Genomic DNA, 22046 nt, shown 5'->3' with positions numbered 1-22046 from the left:
TTCTGCAATGCTGATGCGCACCCATGCGCACATGAGGACCGCGTAATAGGAGTGACTAGTGACACTAGATGTGACCCTGTGTCTGATATAACGATACAAGCAAAGCCAAAGTGGCTGGAAACTGGCTGTGAGAGCGACCTGCACACTTTATGCATACGGCGGACCATGGGAAACAATTTTTAGCAGAATTAATTTTCCCTGACTATTAACAATAGCTCTCTATTCATTAGCTGGTATAAATTTCTGACAATTATTACTGCTCAACTTGGTCAAATTATAAGGTTAACACATCAATTCGATATTTGGCTTGCAAAGTTTCTTTTCATTACAAAACTTCAATGTTACTGTAGCATAATCACGAGGGGCACGCACTTCTCTCAAGTTCGCCAACCTAGTGCATTTTTCCAACTACACACGCACATTGGTTCGCGCAAAACTCTGTAAAAAAAAACACTGTTGCCCATGTTACCCAAGTCTGCCAATTCTAAGAAAAATCTGAAAGCTAAGTGGCTGGACTAACTACTACAAAGTGCTTGGTGCACGAGAAAGATATTTAACATGCCAAAATTGATGACAAAAAAACCTCGATCACCGGTAATCAATTTGAATAGGCGTGATAACGAAAGAGTTAATGATGCAGAGAAATTATTCAGAACAGTGCCATGCTCGACATGTAACTTGCACAAGGCAGCCATGACAAAAGGCCACAAAGTAACTTTTTATCGTGTTTTTGCTGCCTTTCACCGCACAGTAATAAAAAAATAAAAAAACTGCCAAGTGGGATCGCTACGCAGAAATAAAAAACTACCAAAATTTTCGAAGACAGGATTCAGGGTCACGATTACGCAAAAATATGGCACTGCATAATCTACTGTGTTGCCATGACATGTTGACGATGGTACAAAAGTGGGTGACATCTAAGACATCGTACATTGTTTCATGAAGTAATCCTGACTTTTGACACCTGATAAAGCATAATTTTCAAAATTCTTAAAAACAAGAATGAATAAAGATAGAAAAAAATAAATAAAGGACACTGTGGCCATGATAGACCTCTGGCTACCGCAATAAGTGATACCAATCTCAAAGACTAGGCTTTTGCATTCTAGAATTTTTGGTAGCCAGGAATGTCATGGATGGCATGTTTCAACATCACCTATTGAATACAATTCACAGAATGCAGGATTAGCTATGCCCCAAATCATAGCCTTTGAGGTTAGTAGCTGTCATTAAGAGGAAGGTGTCACCAGGATGCAAGTCTGGGCACCAGTTACACATGTGCGAGCTCCAAGAAAGACGTTTTCGTGACTTGTCTCGCTTGATTGATGAATTCACTGGCTATTCCTAGAACTTTTCTTAGTGGCTTATAACTCCTTCACTTTTCCCAGTTTTAGCAGTTTTCATGGCTGCTAGACACCCTGGTTTCTGCATAAGGGCAAACTCTTTAGTAACTATACTTAGCATAAAAGGCTGAATCTCAATATATATACAGTGGAACCCCAATTAAATGACTTCCAAAGGACCACACAAAACTGTCGTATAATTTGGGCATTGAATAATCTAAAAACTCAGAACATAGGCAGTGACACTCAGCCTTGCCCCAAAAATGGGTACACCCCCAGCACAACATTGTGCTTCGCCAAAAAAGGTTGATTAAATTATTCTTGCAAAGGGCAGCTAATGCTAGCATTACTTAGTTGAAGGAGGTGTGAGCAAATCTTTATTCTCAATTTAAAGAAATCAAATCCAACATGCATCTTTCTCCCAATAAATAGAGTCTGAAAATTGCCTGCTTATGAAAACAAAACCAAAACCGCGTTGGGAACAGGCTCCTGTCAGAAGAGTCAGACACGGTTTCATCGCCACCCCATAATGGCAATGGAGCACGAGTTTGCATAGGACAGTGTAAACAAACTGACTCCAGAGAAAACGATCTTCATAGGACCTATTCATTAGAACCTGTAACTGCATGGGTGCTGCCATGATAGAACGATACTCTGCTTTCGAATGATGGTTCACTCGCATTGGCCACTTCATGCTGCAATCACCTCTGGCATTTTTTCTGTTTCATGACTGCCTGTTTAATTGCAGTTAAAGACTGTCACATAAAGTCGAGTTGTCAGCTCATGGCAACAAAAAATGGGGATGACGAGACATTATCAATTCACTCAACGCGCAAGCAAGACTGGGCAATTGGCCATGTCCACAAATGTTGATGCTGTACAAAGATGGTGGTGCCATCTAGTAATTAAGCCTGCAAATGCTCCTTAATGAGTATAGTAAATTGCATAAACAGCAACCGAATCTTTCCTAAAAGTATTCAATATAAACATCAAACAATTTTAGTCTGTTTATAATTTATCATCATCATCATCATCAGCCTGACTACGTCCACTGCAGGACAAAGGCCTCTCCCATGTTCCACCAGTTAACTCGGTCCTGTGCTTGCTGCTGCCAATTTATACCCACAAACTTCTTAATCTCATCTGCCCATCTAACATTCTGTCTCCCCTTAACCCGCTTGCCTTCGCTGGGAATCCAGTTAGTTACCCTTAATGACGAGCGGTTATCCTGCCTATACGCTATATGCCCGGCACATATCCATTTCTTCTTCTTGATTTCAACTATGATATCCTTAACCCCCCTTTGTTCCCTAATCCACTCTGCTCTCTTCTTGTCTCTTAAGGTTGCACCTACCATTTTTCTTTCCATTGCTCACTGCGTCGTCCTCAATTTAAGCTGAAAAGGTGAACCCACTTTGTAAGTCTTCAGTCTTCTGCACCGTAGCTAAGTACCGGCAAGATGCAGCTGTTATGTATCTTCCTCTTGAGGGATAGTGGCAATCTACCTATCATAATTTGAGAGTGCTTGCCAAATGTGCTCCACCCCATTCTTATTCTTCTAGTTACTTCAATCTTGTGGTTTGGCTCCGCGGTTATTTCCTGCCCTAAATAGACATGGTCTTTTACAACTTGAAGTGCACTATTACCTATCTCGAAGCGCTGCTATTTTTCAAGCTTGTTGTACATTACTTTCGTTTTCTAAAGATTAATTTTAAGACCCACCTTTCTGCTCTCCTTGTCTAACTCCGTAATCACGAGTTGCAATTCATCCCCCAAGTTACTCAGCAATGCAATGTCATTGGCGAAGTGCAGGTTACTAAGGCACTCTCCATTAACTCTTATCCCAAACTGTTCCCATTCTAGGCCTCTGAAAACCTCCTGTAAGCACGCGGTAAATAGCATTGGGGAGATTGTATCCCCTTGCCTTACACCCTTCTTGATTGGTATTCTGTTGCTTTCTTTATGAAGCACTATGGGAGCAGTTGATCCCCTGTAGATTTCTTCCAGGATGTTTATATATGCTTCATAGACGCCCTGATGCCACAGTGTCTGCATGACTGCCGATATTTCGACTGAATCAAACACCTTCTCGTAATCAATGAAGGCTATGTATACTGGTTGGCTGTATTCTGAGCATTTCTCTATTATCTGATTGATAGTATGAATGTGGTCGATTGTTAATTGACATGTGGGGTTTAACGTCCCGAAACCACTATATGATTATGAGAGACGCTGTAGTGGAGGGCTTCGGAAATTTCGACCACCTGGGGTTCTTTAGCGTGCACCCAAATCTGAGCATACGGGCGATGTGGTTGATTGTTGAGTAGCCTGTTCGAAATCCTGCTTGATCCTTTGGTTAATTGAGTTCCAATGTTTTCTTAACTCTGTTAGCAATTACCTTTGTAAATAGCTTGCATACTATAGAGAGCAAGCTGATCGGCCTGTAATTCTTCAAGTCCTTGTCATCTCCTTTCTTATGTATTCAGATGATATTAGCGTTCTTCCAAGACTCTGGTACTCTTCCCGTCAAGAGACACTTCGTAAGCAGGGTGGCTAGCTTTTCTAACACAATCTGTCCTCCATCTTTCAGCAGATCTGATGTTACCTGATCCTAACCAGCAGCTTTGCCTCTTTGCATGCTCTCCAAGGCTTTTCTGACTTCTATCATTACTGGTGGAGTGTCATCTGGGTTACTGCTAGTTCTTATGGTATTAAGGTCGTGGTTGTCTCGGCTACTGTACAGATCTCTGTAAAACTCCTCTGCTGTTTTAACTATGCTATCCATATTAGTAGTTATTTTGCCTTCTTTGTCCCTTAGTGCATACATCCGATTTTTGCCTATCCCAAGTTTCCTCTTCACTGCTTTAATGCTCCCTCCGTTTTTCAGAGAGTGTTCGATTCTCTCCATGTTATACATTCTTACATCGGATACCTTACGCTTATTAATCAACTTCGAAAGCCCTGCCAACTCTATTTTGTCTGTTGTACTTGAGACTTTCATGCTTTGACACTTCTTAATGAGATTATTCATTTCCTGGGAAAGCTTGCCAGTATCCTGTCTAACTACCGTGCCTCCAACTTCCACTGCACATTCCGTAATGACACTCGTCAGATTATCATTCATTGTATCTACGCTAAGGTTGATTTCCTCAATAAGAGCCAAGACCTGTTCTGAAGTGAAACTGAATTCCTGTGCTTTCCCTCTTAGTACTAGCTTATTAATTGGCTCCTTTCGCATCAGTTTCTGTGGTTCCTTCTTCAAATCTAGGTGAATTCGAGACCGTACCATTCTATGGTCACTGCATCGTACCTTGCCAAGGACTTCCACGTCCTGTACAATATCTGGGTGTGCACTCATTATAAGGTCTATTTCGTTCTTATTTTTGCAATTATGGCTCTTCCATGTCCACTTACGGTTTCCTCATTTTCGGTAGAATGTATTCAAAATTTGTAAATTATTGCGTTCTGCGAATGCAATAGTAGCTCTCCTCTGGCATTTATAGTGCCGATGCCATAATCTCCTACTGCCTGGTCTCCAGCCTGCTTCTTCCCTACCTTTGCATTGAAGTCTCCCATCAGTATAGTATACTGTGTTTTTACCTTACTCATTGCCAATTCCACATCTTCATAGAAGCTTTCAACTGAACCGCCATCATGGCTGGATGTAGGCGCGTAAGCCTGTACTACCTTCATCTTGTATCTCTTATGGAGTTTAATTACGATACCTACCACCCTTTCATTAATGCTATAGTATTCCTTCATGTTTCCAGTTATGTTTCTGTGAATTAGGAACCCCACTCCCAATTCTCTTCTGTCAGCCAAGCCCTGATAGCAAAGGACGTTCCCATTCTATAGCACCGTATAGGCCTCATCTGTCCTCCCAACCTCACTATTATATCCCATTTAACACCCTCTAGCTCCTCGAATAGTACAGCTAGACTTGGCTCACTAGATATGGTTCTAGCGTTAAACGTTGCCAAGTTCAGGTTCCAATGGCGGCCTGTCCGGATCCAGAGATTCTTAGCACCCTCTGCTGCGTTGCAGATCTGACTGCTGCCGTGGTCAGTTGCTCCACAGCTGCTGGGGACTGAGGGCCCTGAGTTAATTGACGTATGCATGTGGGAGGTAGTGGCCAGATACTACACCAGGGTGGCCAATCCTTCCCTGGTGAGGGAGTGCGTTACCGGTGGTGGTCACCGGTGAGGCCGCACCCCAGGCCTTTTATTGCAGTTCCATCACCATGCGGATTTTTTTTTTTTATCCGGCTGGGAACTGTGCCCTGTTTATAATTAGGGGTGTGTGAATATCAAAATTTTTGAATACAAATTGACTACGAAGAATACATAGCTTCGAATACAAATTGAATATCGAACAATGACGAGGTGAAATTTTTTTCCAGCAGTAATCTTTTACTCAATCATATATTTAGTTAAGAAACAGAATTGTAATTAAAGTCAGTTATTGCACAAAAAAACTTTTAAAAAAATGTCACCATCTGTATTTGCCAGAAAGCGTAAGACTTATAGTTGAGCTTGCGACTGTAATGTTGGGTTCAATTCACATGAACAAACCTTTTGTATCTTTTTTTATGTGATAGCACATTATTACAAAAAAAAAGCTTTTGTAGCTGCCTTGACGATTAGTGAGCATGATGCCATTGGTTTGATTTTGCAACATTTTATACCCGTGTACTTAAGTCTAAGCGATTATGAAAGCCGTCTAGGTGGTCACAATTCATCCAGTTTTGGCTCGAGAGACCCCGATTTTGTACTTTTCTTTTTATTTTTGTCCCCTGTTCTTATATCCGGTCAAGTCCCTAAGGAAAATAGGAGTACTTCGGGCATTTTTCAACTACACAGCAATACTCCTTATCTCGCTTGCCATGTTTCAATCAAGAATGCTATGTTGCACTGTCAGCTGCACGGTCGTGACCGAGGTGTACCGCGCCCGCAGCAATAACGCAAGGTAAACGCGCGAGATGGATGATTACTGATGTGTGATAAAAAGACGCCCCAAGTACACCTTTTTGTTGACAGAGCCAGAACTCCTGGCAGCGAGGGAATTACTTTGCTGCATCGAAATCCCTTTCGGCGCATTGGCTACAGACGGCAGTAAACTGACGTTGGCAAAAGAGCAAAATCGTACCAACGGTGTAACGGAGGGTTGATTGCAGGAGACATTGCCAGACGAGCGTGATGCTCGTACCATGAATTTTCAAAGGCGCTTTGGGGAACGCAGTGGAACTACGTAGTAATCCCTCTGTCACCTTACGTGCGTCACCGTCAGCAACGAAAAGCTATATGTGACGACGCCGTTGTAACATTACCGAAAGTGCATGGGCTTTTCTATGTTTGCTATTGCGTAGCAAAACTCTTCAGCTCATTCGCATGACCATATCCGCTATCATGAAATCATTCTAGAACTATGAAGAGGGTATACATGCTGAAGTAGCAACACAGCTAATGGACAACTCGTCAGGCTTCGACATGTGCGTGTACGTTTCTACGGTGATCCATTAGCGAAAACTGGGGTGGCTATACATGAAACACGTTACCATCGTAGTGAGTTGCCTTCGTTTCCACGAGTGATACGCACAAGGACGTAGCAGCATACGGCGTGGTCAGTACACTTAAGTGAACCGTAACAGAGCTAAATCGCTAAGCCACACGTACTGCCATGCAGGCAGTTCATGATTTAGATTGAGATATTTATCATTCGTAGATTTGTCATGATGAGTTGCCGCCACATTCATTGGTAGCCATCATCACACTCCCATTAATTCCCGTGCAAGCACCACAACACTTGTGCCAAAGTCATAGTAATCACTGCATGATCTACTGAGGCTCTTATGGCAAATGCGCAAAATCACAAGTTTTTCAGTGACATATGCGAACAAATAGGCTTGTGCAAATGGTGAATTTTAGGTTCGAAGCAAATAGTGATTTTGGTTGAATAATTTTGTATCGAATTTGAATAGTATATATGACATATAAAGCAGAATGGGCATATTTATCATAACCTAACTAACCTGCACAATATTTTAAAAAGATGAAATAAAGCCTCCATGCAAATCCCCTCCCCCATTTTTTTTATTTAAAAGAAGTTGAAAGAACTTTGAGTAGTAGCAGGATTTTACTTTCAGCAGGATGTGAGTCAACTTTTGAAGTATGTAACATTTTAAGATTTATCATACTTCGAGCATATAAACCATCATTACCAGCTGTTAAGCTTAATAAAATAAATTGATTTGAGAGTAATATTTTCACTTAAAGGGGCCGTGCAACACTTTTTCAAGTAGCCATGGAATGCATTCACTAAAGAAGCTTATTTATTGCCTCATAAATTCACCACCGCAAATATTTTTAGAGTCCGTCCAGTACGCGTGGAGGTGCAAAAATTTCTCACACGCTGCTAGTGCTTTCTTTCTCTTCTTATCCCGACGAAAGCACTAGAAGCTAAGCAGGGAGGGATGGCATGGAAAAAGAAATTACGTCACAAATGCTTTCCGAGCTTGTGGAGTCATTTGCAGAGAGAAGAGAACAATTTTTTGCTGACAAAGTTTATTGCGAATTGCACGCTGCGTGTTGCGCTATAATATTTGACTTGTGTGTCCCGGGTAGCCTCTACTACTGATCGGCAACGTTTTCTGACAATGCTTGAAAAGTTGCAGGGCCCCTTTAAATTTGAAGGAGGGCTTCGTGGCAGAGCGAATTTCTCTCGGACAAATGCTTTCACGGTTCAGCATAACTGCACTGCAGTGAAGCCACCTTTACAAGCAATACACTCGGAATTATCATTATTATCATCAGCCTGACTACGTCCACTGCAGGACAAAGGCCTCTCCCATGTTCCGCCAGTTAACCCGGTCCTGTGCTTGCTGCTGCCAATTTATACCCGCAAACTTCTTAATCTCATCTGCCCACCTAACCTTCTGTCTCCCCCTAACCCGCTTCCCTTCTCTGGGAATCCAGTCAGTTACCCTTAATGACCAGCGGTTATCCTGTCTACGCGCTACATGCCCTGCCCATGTCCATTTCTTCTTCTTGATTTCAGCTATGATATCCTTAACCCCCGTTTGTTCCCTAATCCACTCTGCTCTCTTCTTGTCTCTTAAGGTTGCACCTACCATTTTTCTTTCCATTGCTCACTGCGTCGTCCTCAATTTAAGCTGAAAAGGTGAACCCACTTTGTAAGTCTTCAGTCTTCTGCACCGTAGCTAAGTACCGGCAAGATGCAGCTGTTATGTATCTTCCTCTTGAGGGATAGTGGCAATCTACCTATCATAATTTGAGAGTGCTTGCCAAATGTGCTCCACCCCATTCTTATTCTTCTAGTTACTTCAATCTTGTGGTTTGGCTCCGCGGTTATTTCCTGCCCTAAATAGACATGGTCTTTTACAACTTGAAGTGCACTATTACCTATCTCGAAGCGCTGCTATTTTTCAAGCTTGTTGTACATTACTTTCGTTTTCTAAAGATTAATTTTAAGACCCACCTTTCTGCTCTCCTTGTCTAACTCCGTAATCATGAGTTGCAATTCGTCCCCAGACTTACTCAGCAATGCAATGTCATCGGCGAAGCGCAGGTTACTAAGGTATTCTCCATTGACTCTTATCCCTAACTGTTCCCATTCTAGGCTTCTGAAAACCTCCTGTAAGCACGCGGTAAATAGCATTGGGGAAATTGTGTCCCCCTGCCTTACACCCTTCTTGATTGGTATTCTGTTGCTTTCTTTATGAAGCACTATGGTAGCAGTTGATTCCCTGTAGATTTCTTCCAGAATGTTTATATAGACTTCATCTACGCCCTGATTCCGCAGTGTCTGCATGACGGCTGACATTTCTACTGAATCAAACGCCTTCTCGTAATCTATGAAGGCTATGTATAGTGGTTGGTTATACTCTGAGCATTTCTCTATTACCTGATTGATAGTATGAATGTGGTCAATTGTTGAGTAGCCTGTTCGAAATCCTGCTTGTTCCTTTGGTTGATTGAATTCTAACGTTTTCTTTACTCTGTTAGCAATTACCTTTGTAAATAGCTTGTATACTACAGAGAGCAAGCTGATCGGCCTGTAATTCTTCAAGTCCTTGTCATCTCCTTTCTTATGTATTAAGATGATGTTAGCGTTCTTCCAAGACTCTGGTACTCTTCCCGTCAGGACCTCGTAAACAGTGTGGCTAGTTTTTCTAACACAATCTGTCCTCCATCTTTCAGCAGATCTGATGTTACCTGATCCTCACCAGCAGCTTTGCCCCTTTGCATGCTCTCCAAAGCTTTTCTGACTTCTATCATTACTGGTGGGGTGTAATCTGGGTTACTGCAAGTTCTTATAGTATTAAGGTCGTGGTTGTCTCGGCTACTGTACAGATCTCTGTAAAACTCCTCAGCTATTTTAACTATCCTATCCATATTGGTAGTTATTTTGCCTTCTTTGTCCCTTAGTGCATACATCCGACTTTTGCCTATCCCAAGTTTCCTCTTCAATGCTTTGACACTTCCTCCGTTTTTCAGAGCGTGTTCGATTCTCTCCATGTTGTACCTTCTAACATCGCATACCTTACGTCTATTAATCAACTTCGAAAGCTCTGCCAGTTCTATTTTGTCTGTTGTACTTGACACTTTCATGATTTGACGCTTCTTAATTAGGTTCTTCGTTTCCTGGGAAAGCTTGCCAGTGTCCTGTCTAACTACCCTGCCTCCAACTTCCACTGCACACTCCGTAATGATACTCGTCAGATTATCATTCATTGTATCTACGCTAAGGTTGGTTTCCTCACTGAGAGCCGAGTACCTCTTCTGCAGCGACACTCTGAATTCCTGTACTTTCCCTCTCAGTGCTAGCTGATTGATTGGCTTCTTGCGTATCAGTTTCTGTCGTTCCTTCTTCAAGTCTAGGCGAATTCGAGACCGTACCATTCTATGGTCACTGCATCGTACCTTGCCAATCACTTCCACATCCTGCACGATTCCAGGGTGTGCACTCATTATAAAGTCTATTTCGTTCTTATTTTCGCCATTAGGGCTCCTCCATGTCCACTTGCGGTTTTCTCGTTTTCGGTAGAAGGTATTCAAAATCCGTAAATTATTGCGTTCTGCGAATTCTACTAGTAGCTCTCCTCTGGTGTTTCTAGTACCGATGCCATAATCTCCTACTGCCTGGTCTCCAGCCTGCTTCTTCCCTACCTTTGCATTAAAGTCGCCCATCACTATAGTATACTGTGTTTTTTTTTACCTTACTCATTGCCGATTCCACGTCTTCATAGAAGCTTTCAACTGAAGCGTCATGGCTGGATGTAGGCGCGTAAGCCTGTACTATCTTCATCTTGTATCTTTTATTGAGTTTAATTACGATACCTACCACCCTTTCATTAATGCTATAGTATTCCTCTATGTTGCCAGCTATGTTTCTGTGAATTAGGAACCCCACTCCCAGTTCTCTTCTGTCTGCCAAGCCCCTGTAGCAAAGGACGTGCCCATTTTGTAGCACCGTATAGGCCTCATCTGTCCTCCTAACCTCACTGAGCCCTATTATATCCCATTTAACACCCTCTAGCTCCTCGAATAGTACAGCTAGACTTCCCTCACTAGATAAGGTTCTAGCGTTAAATGTTGCCAAGTTCAGGTTCCAATGGCGGCCTGTCCGGATCCAGAGATTCTTAGCACCCTCTGCTGCGTTGCAGATCTGACCGCCGCCGTGGTCAGTTGCTTCGCAGCTGCTGGGGACTGAGGGCCGTGAGTTATTTGACGTAAGCACCTGGGAGGTAGTGGCCAGATACTGCACCAGGGTGGCCAATCCTTCACTCGGAATAACATGCGTTTATTCGTTCCTTGCGAATACTTTGATATTTTCAATAATTTATATTCGAACCAAAGCGAATTCATATACCCTAATATCCATTTAAATTTCAAAGCATTCGAATAATCAGACAAGGCTACAAACGAATATTCGTGTACATCGAATATTTGAAAATTTCGAATATGCAGTTATCGAATTGAATACGAATATTACAAATGCAATATTCCCAAAATACTAGAAACTTGTGAATATTTGCACACCCCTATTTATAATACATAAACATGCTTGTTTATAATCTATATTGAAAAAATTTGGGCGTTCTGAAACACCTTATTTAGTGCTACAAGTTATAATAATAGCAATAATGACAATGTACCAAGATGTCACTGCTCATGTGGTTATAGTTTTATCGGCCCAGCTTTTCCTCTAGAGTCTGTTATATTAACTCAATGACGTAGGATGCCTTTGTATGCGACTAAGCTGTGCACATTGTAATTTGTTGCCTCGCGAAGAACAGCTCGTGGTGTCTTGTTATTATGAACGTTTAAGTCAATGAATGAACAAACTTTATTAAAAGTGGATAAACTTAACTAAATAACATTACTAAATTCTTTGGGCAGGAATGCCAAAACACGTCTAACTTGGCGTGTGTGAATATTTGAAACTTCGAATATTTGTCGAATAGTGTTAGCTATTTGATTCAATTCACGCTCGAACTTTTAATATTTGAACTGCCCAAAGATAGATGCAGCCAACATCCGATCAACAACAACCCACTTAAAAACTGTAATATGCTTCACCTCAATACGTTTCTGTGTTGCGGTAAAGTTACTTTTCAGTTTTTTTTCTACAATTGAACTTTTATAAAACAAAAAATACTATGTCCAATCAAAAATGACCCTTTCAAACTTTTTTTTAATATGCTTCACCTCATCACATTCCCACATTAGAACAAAGCTGCCTTTCAGACTCCGCTACAGTAGCAGATGTATTGACGCGAGAAAACACTAATTCCACCATGGAGATCATAAATGTGGCAGACAGTAGCAAATGTATTGACGGGAGAAAACACTGGTTACAACATGGAGACCATAAATGTGGCAGAGGTGAGGACTCAATGCCAAAAAATCAGACACAAAAGAATTTTAGCAACCAAAATTTCAAATGTTCTTGTATATTGACATCTACGAGGCAGATTTGAAACTCCTAACTTATGCCACATCAGTTGGGCTTCCACAGAAGTTGAAAGAGAAGGAGAGGCTGAGAAAATAGCATCTTTGCCTTCCATGTGTGAAGTGTTGTTGGCTGCACTTTGGTTACACCAAATCATGTACTAATACAATACCTCCTGTGCATTGCCTCATTCTTGATAAGACAACTATGAAATACCACCCCGCCAGCATTTCATTAACCTAGCGAAAAGAAACACTTTCATGTTGCTATATCTCATAACAGTATGTTTAGGAATCCTCTCCAACTTTTTTTTTCTCCTGCAATTTCACTTCGAACGATTAAAAAAATATCCGTGCAACATTCCAAAAATATTCTATTCGATTCGCACCCAAAATTTTGCCATTTGCATAGTTCCACTTCTAGCCTTTTTTACATCTTCATTGATTTTAATCTACCGCAGCGTTAGCCGTATGTTTGTACGTTAGCGGTTTTGTGAGCGGCAGCTGCAGCAAACAGTAGTTCCCTTTTCAATATGCGTGCGCAGGCTGCACACGTGCCTTCAAAACTATGTCATTCTTTGTTATCTATGAAGTGCAGCTGCCACGGCTTTGCCTGCAGAGTTTGCGGAAAGTAGCGTCGCTTTGACTGGTCGAGTGTTGGACAAACGCACACTTTCAGAGTTCTGTCAGTTACGTCGTTGCAATTCATGATAGTGTCAAGAGTGACCGCTGCTTTGTTCATAGCGGTTGTGGCAAACAACCACACGCATTGTCAGAAGACGAGAGTGTATCACTGTTCTTGGCCTCCACTCGACAGTTTCCGTACTAAAGTTCATATCACCCACCACCACGAGAAAAAGTTTTTGGAACATCCTAATTTTGGCATTTGGCTGGGAAATTTCACAAATTCGTATATGCCGGTTTCACATCACTGAGATTGTACTGTACGTTTAAATGAACACCTCCTAAATTTGTGTACATAAAATGCGATGGGCTCACAAAAAGCCTGGATCGGTTTGAGCGGAATTTTCCTCAATTCGGCTAGATCACGCACAGATACTATGTTCTCCACAAGATTTTCATGACAACTGTACAAACGAAAGAAATGATCAAAATCCAGGAGACTTGGCAGGTTTGCATTATTCACCTGGACTCACTCAGACTCGCGCATCGATTTGAGTCTGAGTGAGCCTGAGTGAGTCCACTCAAAAGCGAGTTCGCCGACTTAAGGCTTCGGGTACCCTATTCTAAAGCTGCCTAAGGAATAGAGGCATTTTGGGCATTTTCTTGTTTTTGTAGCCTTATATCCAACAACACACTGCATCTCATATTCATGACTATTATTTGAAGATGTTTCTGCCGCCCTTAATTGTCAGTTATGTTTACAGGGTACCAAACACAACTGCAAGGCCTTCTTGCAGCACTCCAGATCCAAGTGTACAATGTACAATCGAATCCTGCTACAATGAAATTGATGGAATGCACAAAAAAGTTTGCTGTCACACAATTTCATTCCAGCTAAATTTCTGTAAAGACCACAAGAGTTTGAAAAATCTGATGATTATTACTCGATTTTTGGTCCTGGCAAGCACATGCACTATCTTTTGCACTGTACTTTCGCTAGCTCAGACAAATTTGGCAGCGCACAGAGTGAGCAGTATTTTTTTCGTGTATAACACGCAAAAAATATTTAAAAAATTTGGATCTAAACTCAGGGTGTGAGTTATACAAAATTTTAGAGTTCTGTCAATTTTAATTGTTCTGTAAATTTTAATGTTCTGTCAATTTGAAAACCCACTTAATTACAAGATTTCTTATGGTCTCAATGACTTATTATTAACGAGGTTTTATTGTAGTACCATTTTCGATGTGTGTGCACTTGGACATGAATGTGCCTTCAAAATTGTGTCGTTGCTGTGATCGCATTTAATGTGATTTTGTCTGCAGCTTTACTGTTAGTCGATGTGCGTATGTTGGATGCATGTGCACTTTCATGGTAGCCTAAGATCACATTGACATGAACACCTCTGTGTTCGCAGCAGTTGTGGCAGAATGTAGTTACGCTTGGACCAGGTGCGTGCTCGCTGTGCGTACGCCTTCATAACACCGCGGTTGTCATTCACGATCACATGGCTAGTGACGACGAGCAGTAGCTTTGTTTTGAGCTTCCATCAAAAACATGGTGGGAGTTCTTGAAGAACGATACTGCCACGACCCACATGTGCATGGAATCTGGCGGCAGCATTGCAGCATAATGATCGATCGACAATCTGTTGATGATATGTGGGGTTTAACGTCCCAAAACCACTACATGATTATGAGAGACGCCGTAGTGGAGGGCTCCGGAAATTTAGACCACCTGGGGTTCTTTAACGTGCACCCAAATCTGAGCACACGGGCCTACAACATTTCCGCCTCCATCGGAAATGCAGCCGCCGCAGCCGGGATTCGAACCCGCGCCCTGCGGGTCAGCAGCCGAGTGCCTTAGCCACTAGACCACCGCGGCGGGGCGATCGACAATCTGTTGTCAAGCATCTCAATAGCAAAAAAATTTAACAGAATGTGCGTGTGGTGGCATAAAGCATGTCTCGAAGATGACACAGGTCTTGCGATGCGGCTGCACGGCTCTGGCAATAAGGAATCGTCCAGTTGCTAGCAGACTTTCGTGGCAATTCTCATCAAGCTCCTTCTCCTTTTGTGATAGCACTTGCAGGAACTTTGTTGAACCATAAATACCCAGAAAAACTATTCGTAGTGACGAGACATTTTTCTCATTGTTTTCTATAGACAGCTGGTGGGGAATCGAAAATTACTCGTGGCAAAAATTTTGTTGTAGCAGTATTTGCTGTAATGGGCTTTGATTGAATAAAAGAAATGCTCACCTGAAAGGATCACTGCAATGATGAGTACAATATAGGCCCCAGAAAACAGGCCCACTTTGAAAGTCACCCAAGGGGATTGCTGCATAGACAACAAGGCAGTGGCAGCATTATGCAGTCAGTGTGACATTAGCTACAAATGGGCACCAACAAAAGTAGAAAATGCAAGGCTGCAGCTATTTCTAGCAGCAGCCTAGCAGCAAGCCAGGAATTCCTAGGCTTTGACTAAGCTGAGGTGATCAAAGGTGTGGAAACAAGAGGTTGGACCGTGGGAGAATAGGCAGAATTGCTACACTGTTCCTCCCACCAGGAAATGCTTCAGTCTACCCCCCTCATGTCATTCCCTTCTCCTCCCTCAAAAAAATAATGTAGAAGTCCAAGAAACAAAGTACAAAATAGATTTATTTTAGTGCAATGTATATGTATTCACAATATGCAACAAAGTTCACTTTGTACAAATAAGCCAATGCACCGCTCAGTCTTACTCAAGGCCAGTCTTGCCTTGGCTGGCCTGGAGTACTGAGATGGTCTAGGTGGAAAGTGGCTTACAGTTTTCCATCTCTGTGAAAGATGTCAGTGGCAGATATGTCCCCAGCAATTCCACCGGCTCCTCCTTACAAATCATTTTAACAACTGACCTAATGCGAATGGTAGAAGTGATGTCAGGCAGAGAGTTTTAAAAGGTGAGCGGATAGACCACCCCCCCCCCTACAATGCACTGCGCCAGGCGGCCTCACGAGGCTTTCGGAAGCTGGGCGCTGATTGGTTCGTGCGTAATTTCGTCAGCAAACATGGCTGCGCCCATGACTATGCTGCAAAGTTAGTGTGTCGGACATGGGCACAGCTGATGCAGACGCTGCGGTGAAAGCAAGAACTAAGTTGACGCTCGCACGCTTACTGGCAAACCGCCTACGATGAATGGGAAGATGGCACTATCAAGTATTTGGTGCTACAGAAACACTGTACGCATGCCTGTGTGGATGCTGCCGAAAGCATCGAAGCTGGCGCAGATATGCATAGAAAAATGGAAGATGAAGGTGTAAACAGTTTATGTGTGGACTATATAACAATAATCATAACTCGGTAAGCCTTTGTTGCAGCTCAAAGAGCCGGTGTCGGAGCACTTGCGTGCCTACGTCACGCACATCACTCGATCGGCCACACAATATAAGCTCAGCTTGCACTCACTCTGGCATATCTTTGGCTACTCGTAGTGAATGCCACCACTGCTGATTTATGATAGTGATACAAAATGAGAAGCACGAATATCTGTAGCAGCGCCTCGATAGACTTGCAAACGAATATCTTCGTAGTGTCACTCTATAAACACGCGAAGCAATTCCGTTCACATAAGGAGCGAGAGGCCGTGCTATTAAGAGATGGACGCGGGTGACAGTATATTCCCTCTAGGCCAAATACACTTCGAAATCTACAGAATGTCATGCATATGAAAAACCAGCCTCTAATCGGCATTTTTTTGCTTACTTCACTGCAATGTATGCCTGTAGAGCGGTGAAGCATTGACAGCACAAGCAAAGGGTTTGCGAGTAGTGAATTTAAGAAGCGAATTCAATACGAATACAATAGCGGTATAGCCACATTGAATACGAACTTAATACTCTTCTGGTAGTTTTCAAATATTAAGGAAACCTTTTTAAAAATAATCCTAAAACTCAAAAACAGTTTATTTGAAATAAGTATTCATGAACTGTCACCAAAAAATACTACAATTATGAAAACTGTGATAAGCTTGTATACATCAGCGACCAGAGCCTTCTAAATACTTTTCAACTGTATGTCGAAATACTTTTCAACTGTATGTCGAAATACCACAACTACATTATTCAAGTTGAAACTCCGTTCCCAGCTTTTAAGTTAAACTGCAGCATAAAATCTAAACAATTTTGAACCAAACACCATGCATTCAGCTAAAGATTTATTGGAACAGGCAAAATTATCACAACATATACCCTGGCACAGACAGCATGAAAAAATCAAGTTTTGAAAGCTGTATTTGTAAAAACGATTTACATGAACAAAAGACTTGCATGTGTTTTTATTCGTGAAGCTGAGAGCAGCCATAGTCGCTAACTTCAATAATCAAGATAGGAAATGAATAATGTGATCCAGCTCCACCATAGTAAAAACAGAGTAAAAGTGCTGCTCGCAGCAAAAATGCTTTATCTGGTAATGGTTATAGCATCAATAGTGTTGCAAATACTTGGGCTGCATTTATTGTGGTTATTCAGGAATTACAAGAAGAAAATAAACCTTCAACTGATCCCATGTCTCGCTGCTTCAGGGTTGTTCCATAGGGGCCTATAATTTTTAAAATATTCGGCATTTCGTTAATGTACCGTTCAATTCAACTAGTGAATGCTATTTCATTCATTATTCAAATATTTGCATGCCCCTAGTAATGTCACCACCAATGACCCACCATCTCTTTGTGTGAATGTCATTGCGCACCTGTAAACATCAGGAGTGCTTTTTTTTTGTGCTATATCCCATCCCTGATAAAACACACCCTTGCACATGGCTCAAGGTATGTAAATGGAAAAAAAGGAAACGTACCTGGCTGCAGGTCACGCCAATTCGTGACATGAAATGGGAGTAAAAACATTAGTGTATTTGGTGAAAATTGCTCTGAATTTTGTCGTCCATTAGTAAGAAGGATCAGTTTATGGCACATCTTCTTTACTCTTACTCTGCAATATGTTAATTGTTTTTGCCAGAGAATTCTACACATGATATGATTAATTAAGGCTGTCACAAGATGTGCTGAAAATGAAAAAATTACTTGCCATTGTGAAATGCTTGGGGAATGTGAAGTCCACATATATGGCTAGTTCAGCTATGTGAATTGCCACATATATTTGTCATGGCAATAACACATGCAGCACAACACACCACATTCAGATGTCTTTTGGCCTTTGGGGACAAAAATATCTTTTTACTTGGGATAAATTTAGCATATAAATGACAAGCCTCATAATGAAGTACATGCATATTGCCACGTGTGTTTTATTTAGATACAAGTTAGGTTTCACTCACAATGGCTTTAAGCAACACTCGGCACAGGGGGCGCAGCAGTGTTTGAAGCTCCGCAATAACTTCAGATCACACTGTTAAGTTTGTGGGCAGGATGCGAATAGTCTAATACTTACGCAGCCACCAGCAATGACCCCGGAGTTTTTAATAGCACTTGTATAAAAGCAGATGCACTGTACTGCTTGTCAGATTATTGATGGCCGACACACTGTTTATTGCTATCGGGGCAGACTATCTATTGCTTGTAGTTTGACTTTCCGTTCTTCAGGCAAAGGTTCGCCGAAATAAAAAATTTGGTCTCAATCCCGCCAAGTACTGCAGTCTTCAACATCATGACCACATGACAATATTAGTTTTCCTGTCTCTCCAAGAGATGTTTACATCTATAAATACAGAAAGTTGAAATTTCATTTCTACAAATGTGCAGATATACAACTGCAAAATTATGAAATAAAACACTAACAAATTTTTTTTGTTTTTATTTGAATCTATTTAGTAAAGCAGAGTAGTATACAAGTGCCACTGTTAATGAAGACTACGGTATTTACTCGCATAATCCTCGCACTCGCATAATTCTCGCACCCCCCACATCGCCCAAGAAAAATCCGATTTTTTTCCCTCGGGTAATTATCGCATCCCCGAAAACTCCCGCAATAATGTCGTCTGCTCGTTCCAGCCACTGATGATGATAGCGCGCGCTATCTGGCGCTATCTCTTAAGCATCAAGCGTACTATTGCACGGAGATTCAATCCAAGCCATGCTGAAGTGGCCAGTGCGCATTGCGGCGTGTTTTGTATGTTGTGTCGGTAATCTTGGCACGTTATGGGCAATACTGAAGCCACACGGCTGCTTCAAGTTGCAAGTGATAGATCATGCACTAAACAACGGCAACAGGGCCGCCGGTAGGCCCTTCGGAGCCTACGCGTTTTGTGTTCGCTAATGGTGACAGCAGCTGAAAGCCACCAAGACGCGTTGGGCCTACTGTGTGCCTAAAACTGGGATTGATGGTAAACTTTGTTTCTTCAAAAGAAAACTGCGGACGATTTCTGTTAAATAGCCATTAGACCAATACTGACGTCCTACGCTTTCCTTTTGAGGGCTCCTGTTGAGCGCCGACCGCTACCGCTACGCCCACAACGCCCACAAGCTTCGCGTATGGTATTCTAATTCTCGGCTATTTGCTTCCACTTTTTGTGTCTCAAATAAATCTTGCCTTGTGTTGAACCTCTGCTTTTATTGTTGAGGTAAGCTCTAATTAGTACTTCTTAAAGCTTGCTGTAAGTTGCTGGTGTGAGAATCCCGATTTGCGGCCACTTCGTTTTTTTGTTCGCTCTCTGCGTTTTCGTGGAAAGTTTTCCCTGCGCAATTCTCGCACCCCCCAACTTTGCATCAGTTTTCTGGCAAAAAAAGTGCAAGGATTATGCGAGTAAATACGGTATGTGACAAAGCCATTGATCGTTACAGCAGCTTGCATCCTTAGCTGTCTAGCATGGTGTAACGGTGAAGGTTTCAAAACAAATGCCAAAATGAAGCAATGACGTGCTGCTCACAATGGCCGGCTAGTGGTTCCTTAACAATGAGATATAAAAAGGACTTATAACTGCACAGCTTAAGTCCTTGAACATCATTACTGTTAAAGAACTGGTGCACAGCTACTAGTTTAACAATTAACTCAAATAAAACACAGTTAATTGTCTTCCATTGTAATCATAACGCTCTTTCGCCTACCCCTACTATTACCATCAACAGCCACAGATATATTTGAGCCACTTTGTTCACATTCTTGGGAGTAGTCCTATATGCTCATCTAAAGTACCATCATCATATTTCACTTATAAGACAGAGGATAGCTCCTGGTATCAGAACATTAATTAAAGCACGACCATCCTTCAACTTTGCTTATACTGTGCCTTTATCGATAGTCATATTACGGACTGCATCACGTCATGGGCGAACACCTATCCATCTTATATCCTCCCACTTCAACGTCTCCAAAACCAAGCCGTTCGCATCCTAACATTCAGTACTCTATTCACCAGTGTGTCCCCACTTTTTCAGCCATATAGTGTACCAACACTGTGTAAGTTGTTCAAATATAAACTAGAAATTTTTGTATTTAAGTGTCTTAATGGTTCCATAACAGCCAATGTCTTGCAAAAATTTCAATTGGTAAATGCTAATCTCGCCAGGTTCGTCTCTGACAACAATTTTTTACTACCATATACATGCACTAACTACGGCAAACACACAACCATATTCGCTGCCGCACATTTTTGGACTTCAATACCACTATACACTAAATATTTGTCATTCAACACTTAAAAAACTTCGTCATTTCATTTCACAATCATTACAAATCTGTATTTATATATTGGTATTCCCTTACATTTAGAGCTATTACTGGACGAGTTATTTTTATATATCACTCATGTAGATTTGAGTTGTCTGGTGTATCATTAATTGAAGTCCCTTTTGTTTAAGATTCTGCTGCCATTTTTTTTTTCGTAGCCATGTATAATTACTGAACATTGTTTTATTACCATTACTACTGGAATTTATATCACAAGTTGCGTTGTCTTTATTCCAATAAAAAGCATTTCAATTCAAGGATTATAAATGTGCTAGAAATTAAGGCCATTTCACAGTGGAATGTACAGCAAGCATTCGAAAATTTGAGGTGGGTTCGTCTTTGCTTTCACTTCTGATGACAGACAGTACTGTGGTGTAACTGTGACTCAACAGGACCGATTTTGCTTGTTTCAGGATAAGTGAAAGCGAAAACATCGAGCACTACAAACTGTACTTGCAATTTTTTTTCTCCTCACCCCCATCCCTTGTGAGCTACTGTGGCGGTGTCGCTCACTGAAGCAGACAATAACGGGGCTCACTTTTCTCTTCCTTTCTCTCTCTTAAGAATCACTCACTTTTTTATTCAAAGTAAATATGAAGTCTCCATAGGAGGAGGTTTGCTTTGGCAATTCATGGGTTCATTTTACATTTTCAAATGTTAGCAAAGGTTATGTTGCACAACAGTTTCTTGTCGAGCAGAATGAAAAATTATGTGTACTAAACGCCTCCAAAAAATGTCCACAAAGGCAGATGCTGTCCTCATTGCAGTACTTGTCCACACCGAGTCGAGCAGCAGTAACCGGCGGCATTCCAGCTCTGGTCACTCATCTACATTGCTTCGGGGGCCAGCCTGTAAATGGGGGAGGAGAGAACAAAATGGTTTTAAATTCCGATTTCAGCGACCTGGACATTTTACTTGTGTTTTAGGACAGCTGCATGCGAAAAAGTCTGCACTTTTAGGTGTATAAATATTATAGAGCCAGTCACAGAGATGGCATAAAATCGAGTACAAGAACCGACAGCTGCACAAGCAGCTAAATCAATGACTGAACTTAAGGAATAGGAGCATAGGGAGGTTTGAATTGTTGAAAAATTATGTGATGTGATCCTATACTTAATAGTAGTCTACTAGCCTGCTCTACCATTCAAGCTAATATAGATGAATCACAATACTCTAATAGTGAGATGAAAGACTGCCAAGTAGTTGCTAACTTTGTGTGGTTGGTTACCCCAGCTACACGTTTAACGAAGGGGAAGTGAATGGCATGACAACAGAGAAAAAATCACCGACCATACTAACAGCACCCAGAAGCTTCAATGAAAGGTGGTGGTGCAGAATCCATATTGGAGATCGCACTAGCTGATGTGTAAAACAGTACATGCTGTCAAGCTTTGAGAAGAAAGTGAAGCTCTAAAACTGACACAAGCAGGATTGATCGCAGTGCCACCTACA

At 41.6% G+C, this 22046-nt stretch overlaps 1 protein-coding gene across 6 annotated transcripts in view; it reads right to left on the bottom strand.

The window, feature by feature from the left end:
- The window catches only part of LOC119161011 (solute carrier family 53 member 1), a 264235-nt gene that overhangs the window by 190018 nt on the left and 52171 nt on the right, over positions 1-22046 (bottom strand). For all 6 annotated transcript variants that reach the window (XM_037413324.2, XM_037413322.2, XM_037413323.2 and 3 more), the window contains exon 7: positions 15196-15274. In XM_037413324.2, the coding sequence (XP_037269221.2) occupies positions 15196-15274 (79 nt within the window). The remainder of the gene's footprint in view (positions 1-15195; positions 15275-22046) is intronic.

This window comes from Rhipicephalus microplus, chromosome X (genome assembly GCF_043290135.1).
Source record: "Rhipicephalus microplus isolate Deutch F79 chromosome X, USDA_Rmic, whole genome shotgun sequence".
Classification (NCBI taxonomy): Eukaryota; Metazoa; Arthropoda; class Arachnida; order Ixodida; family Ixodidae; genus Rhipicephalus; species Rhipicephalus microplus.
This window is presented reverse-complemented; position numbering and strand designations above follow the sequence as displayed.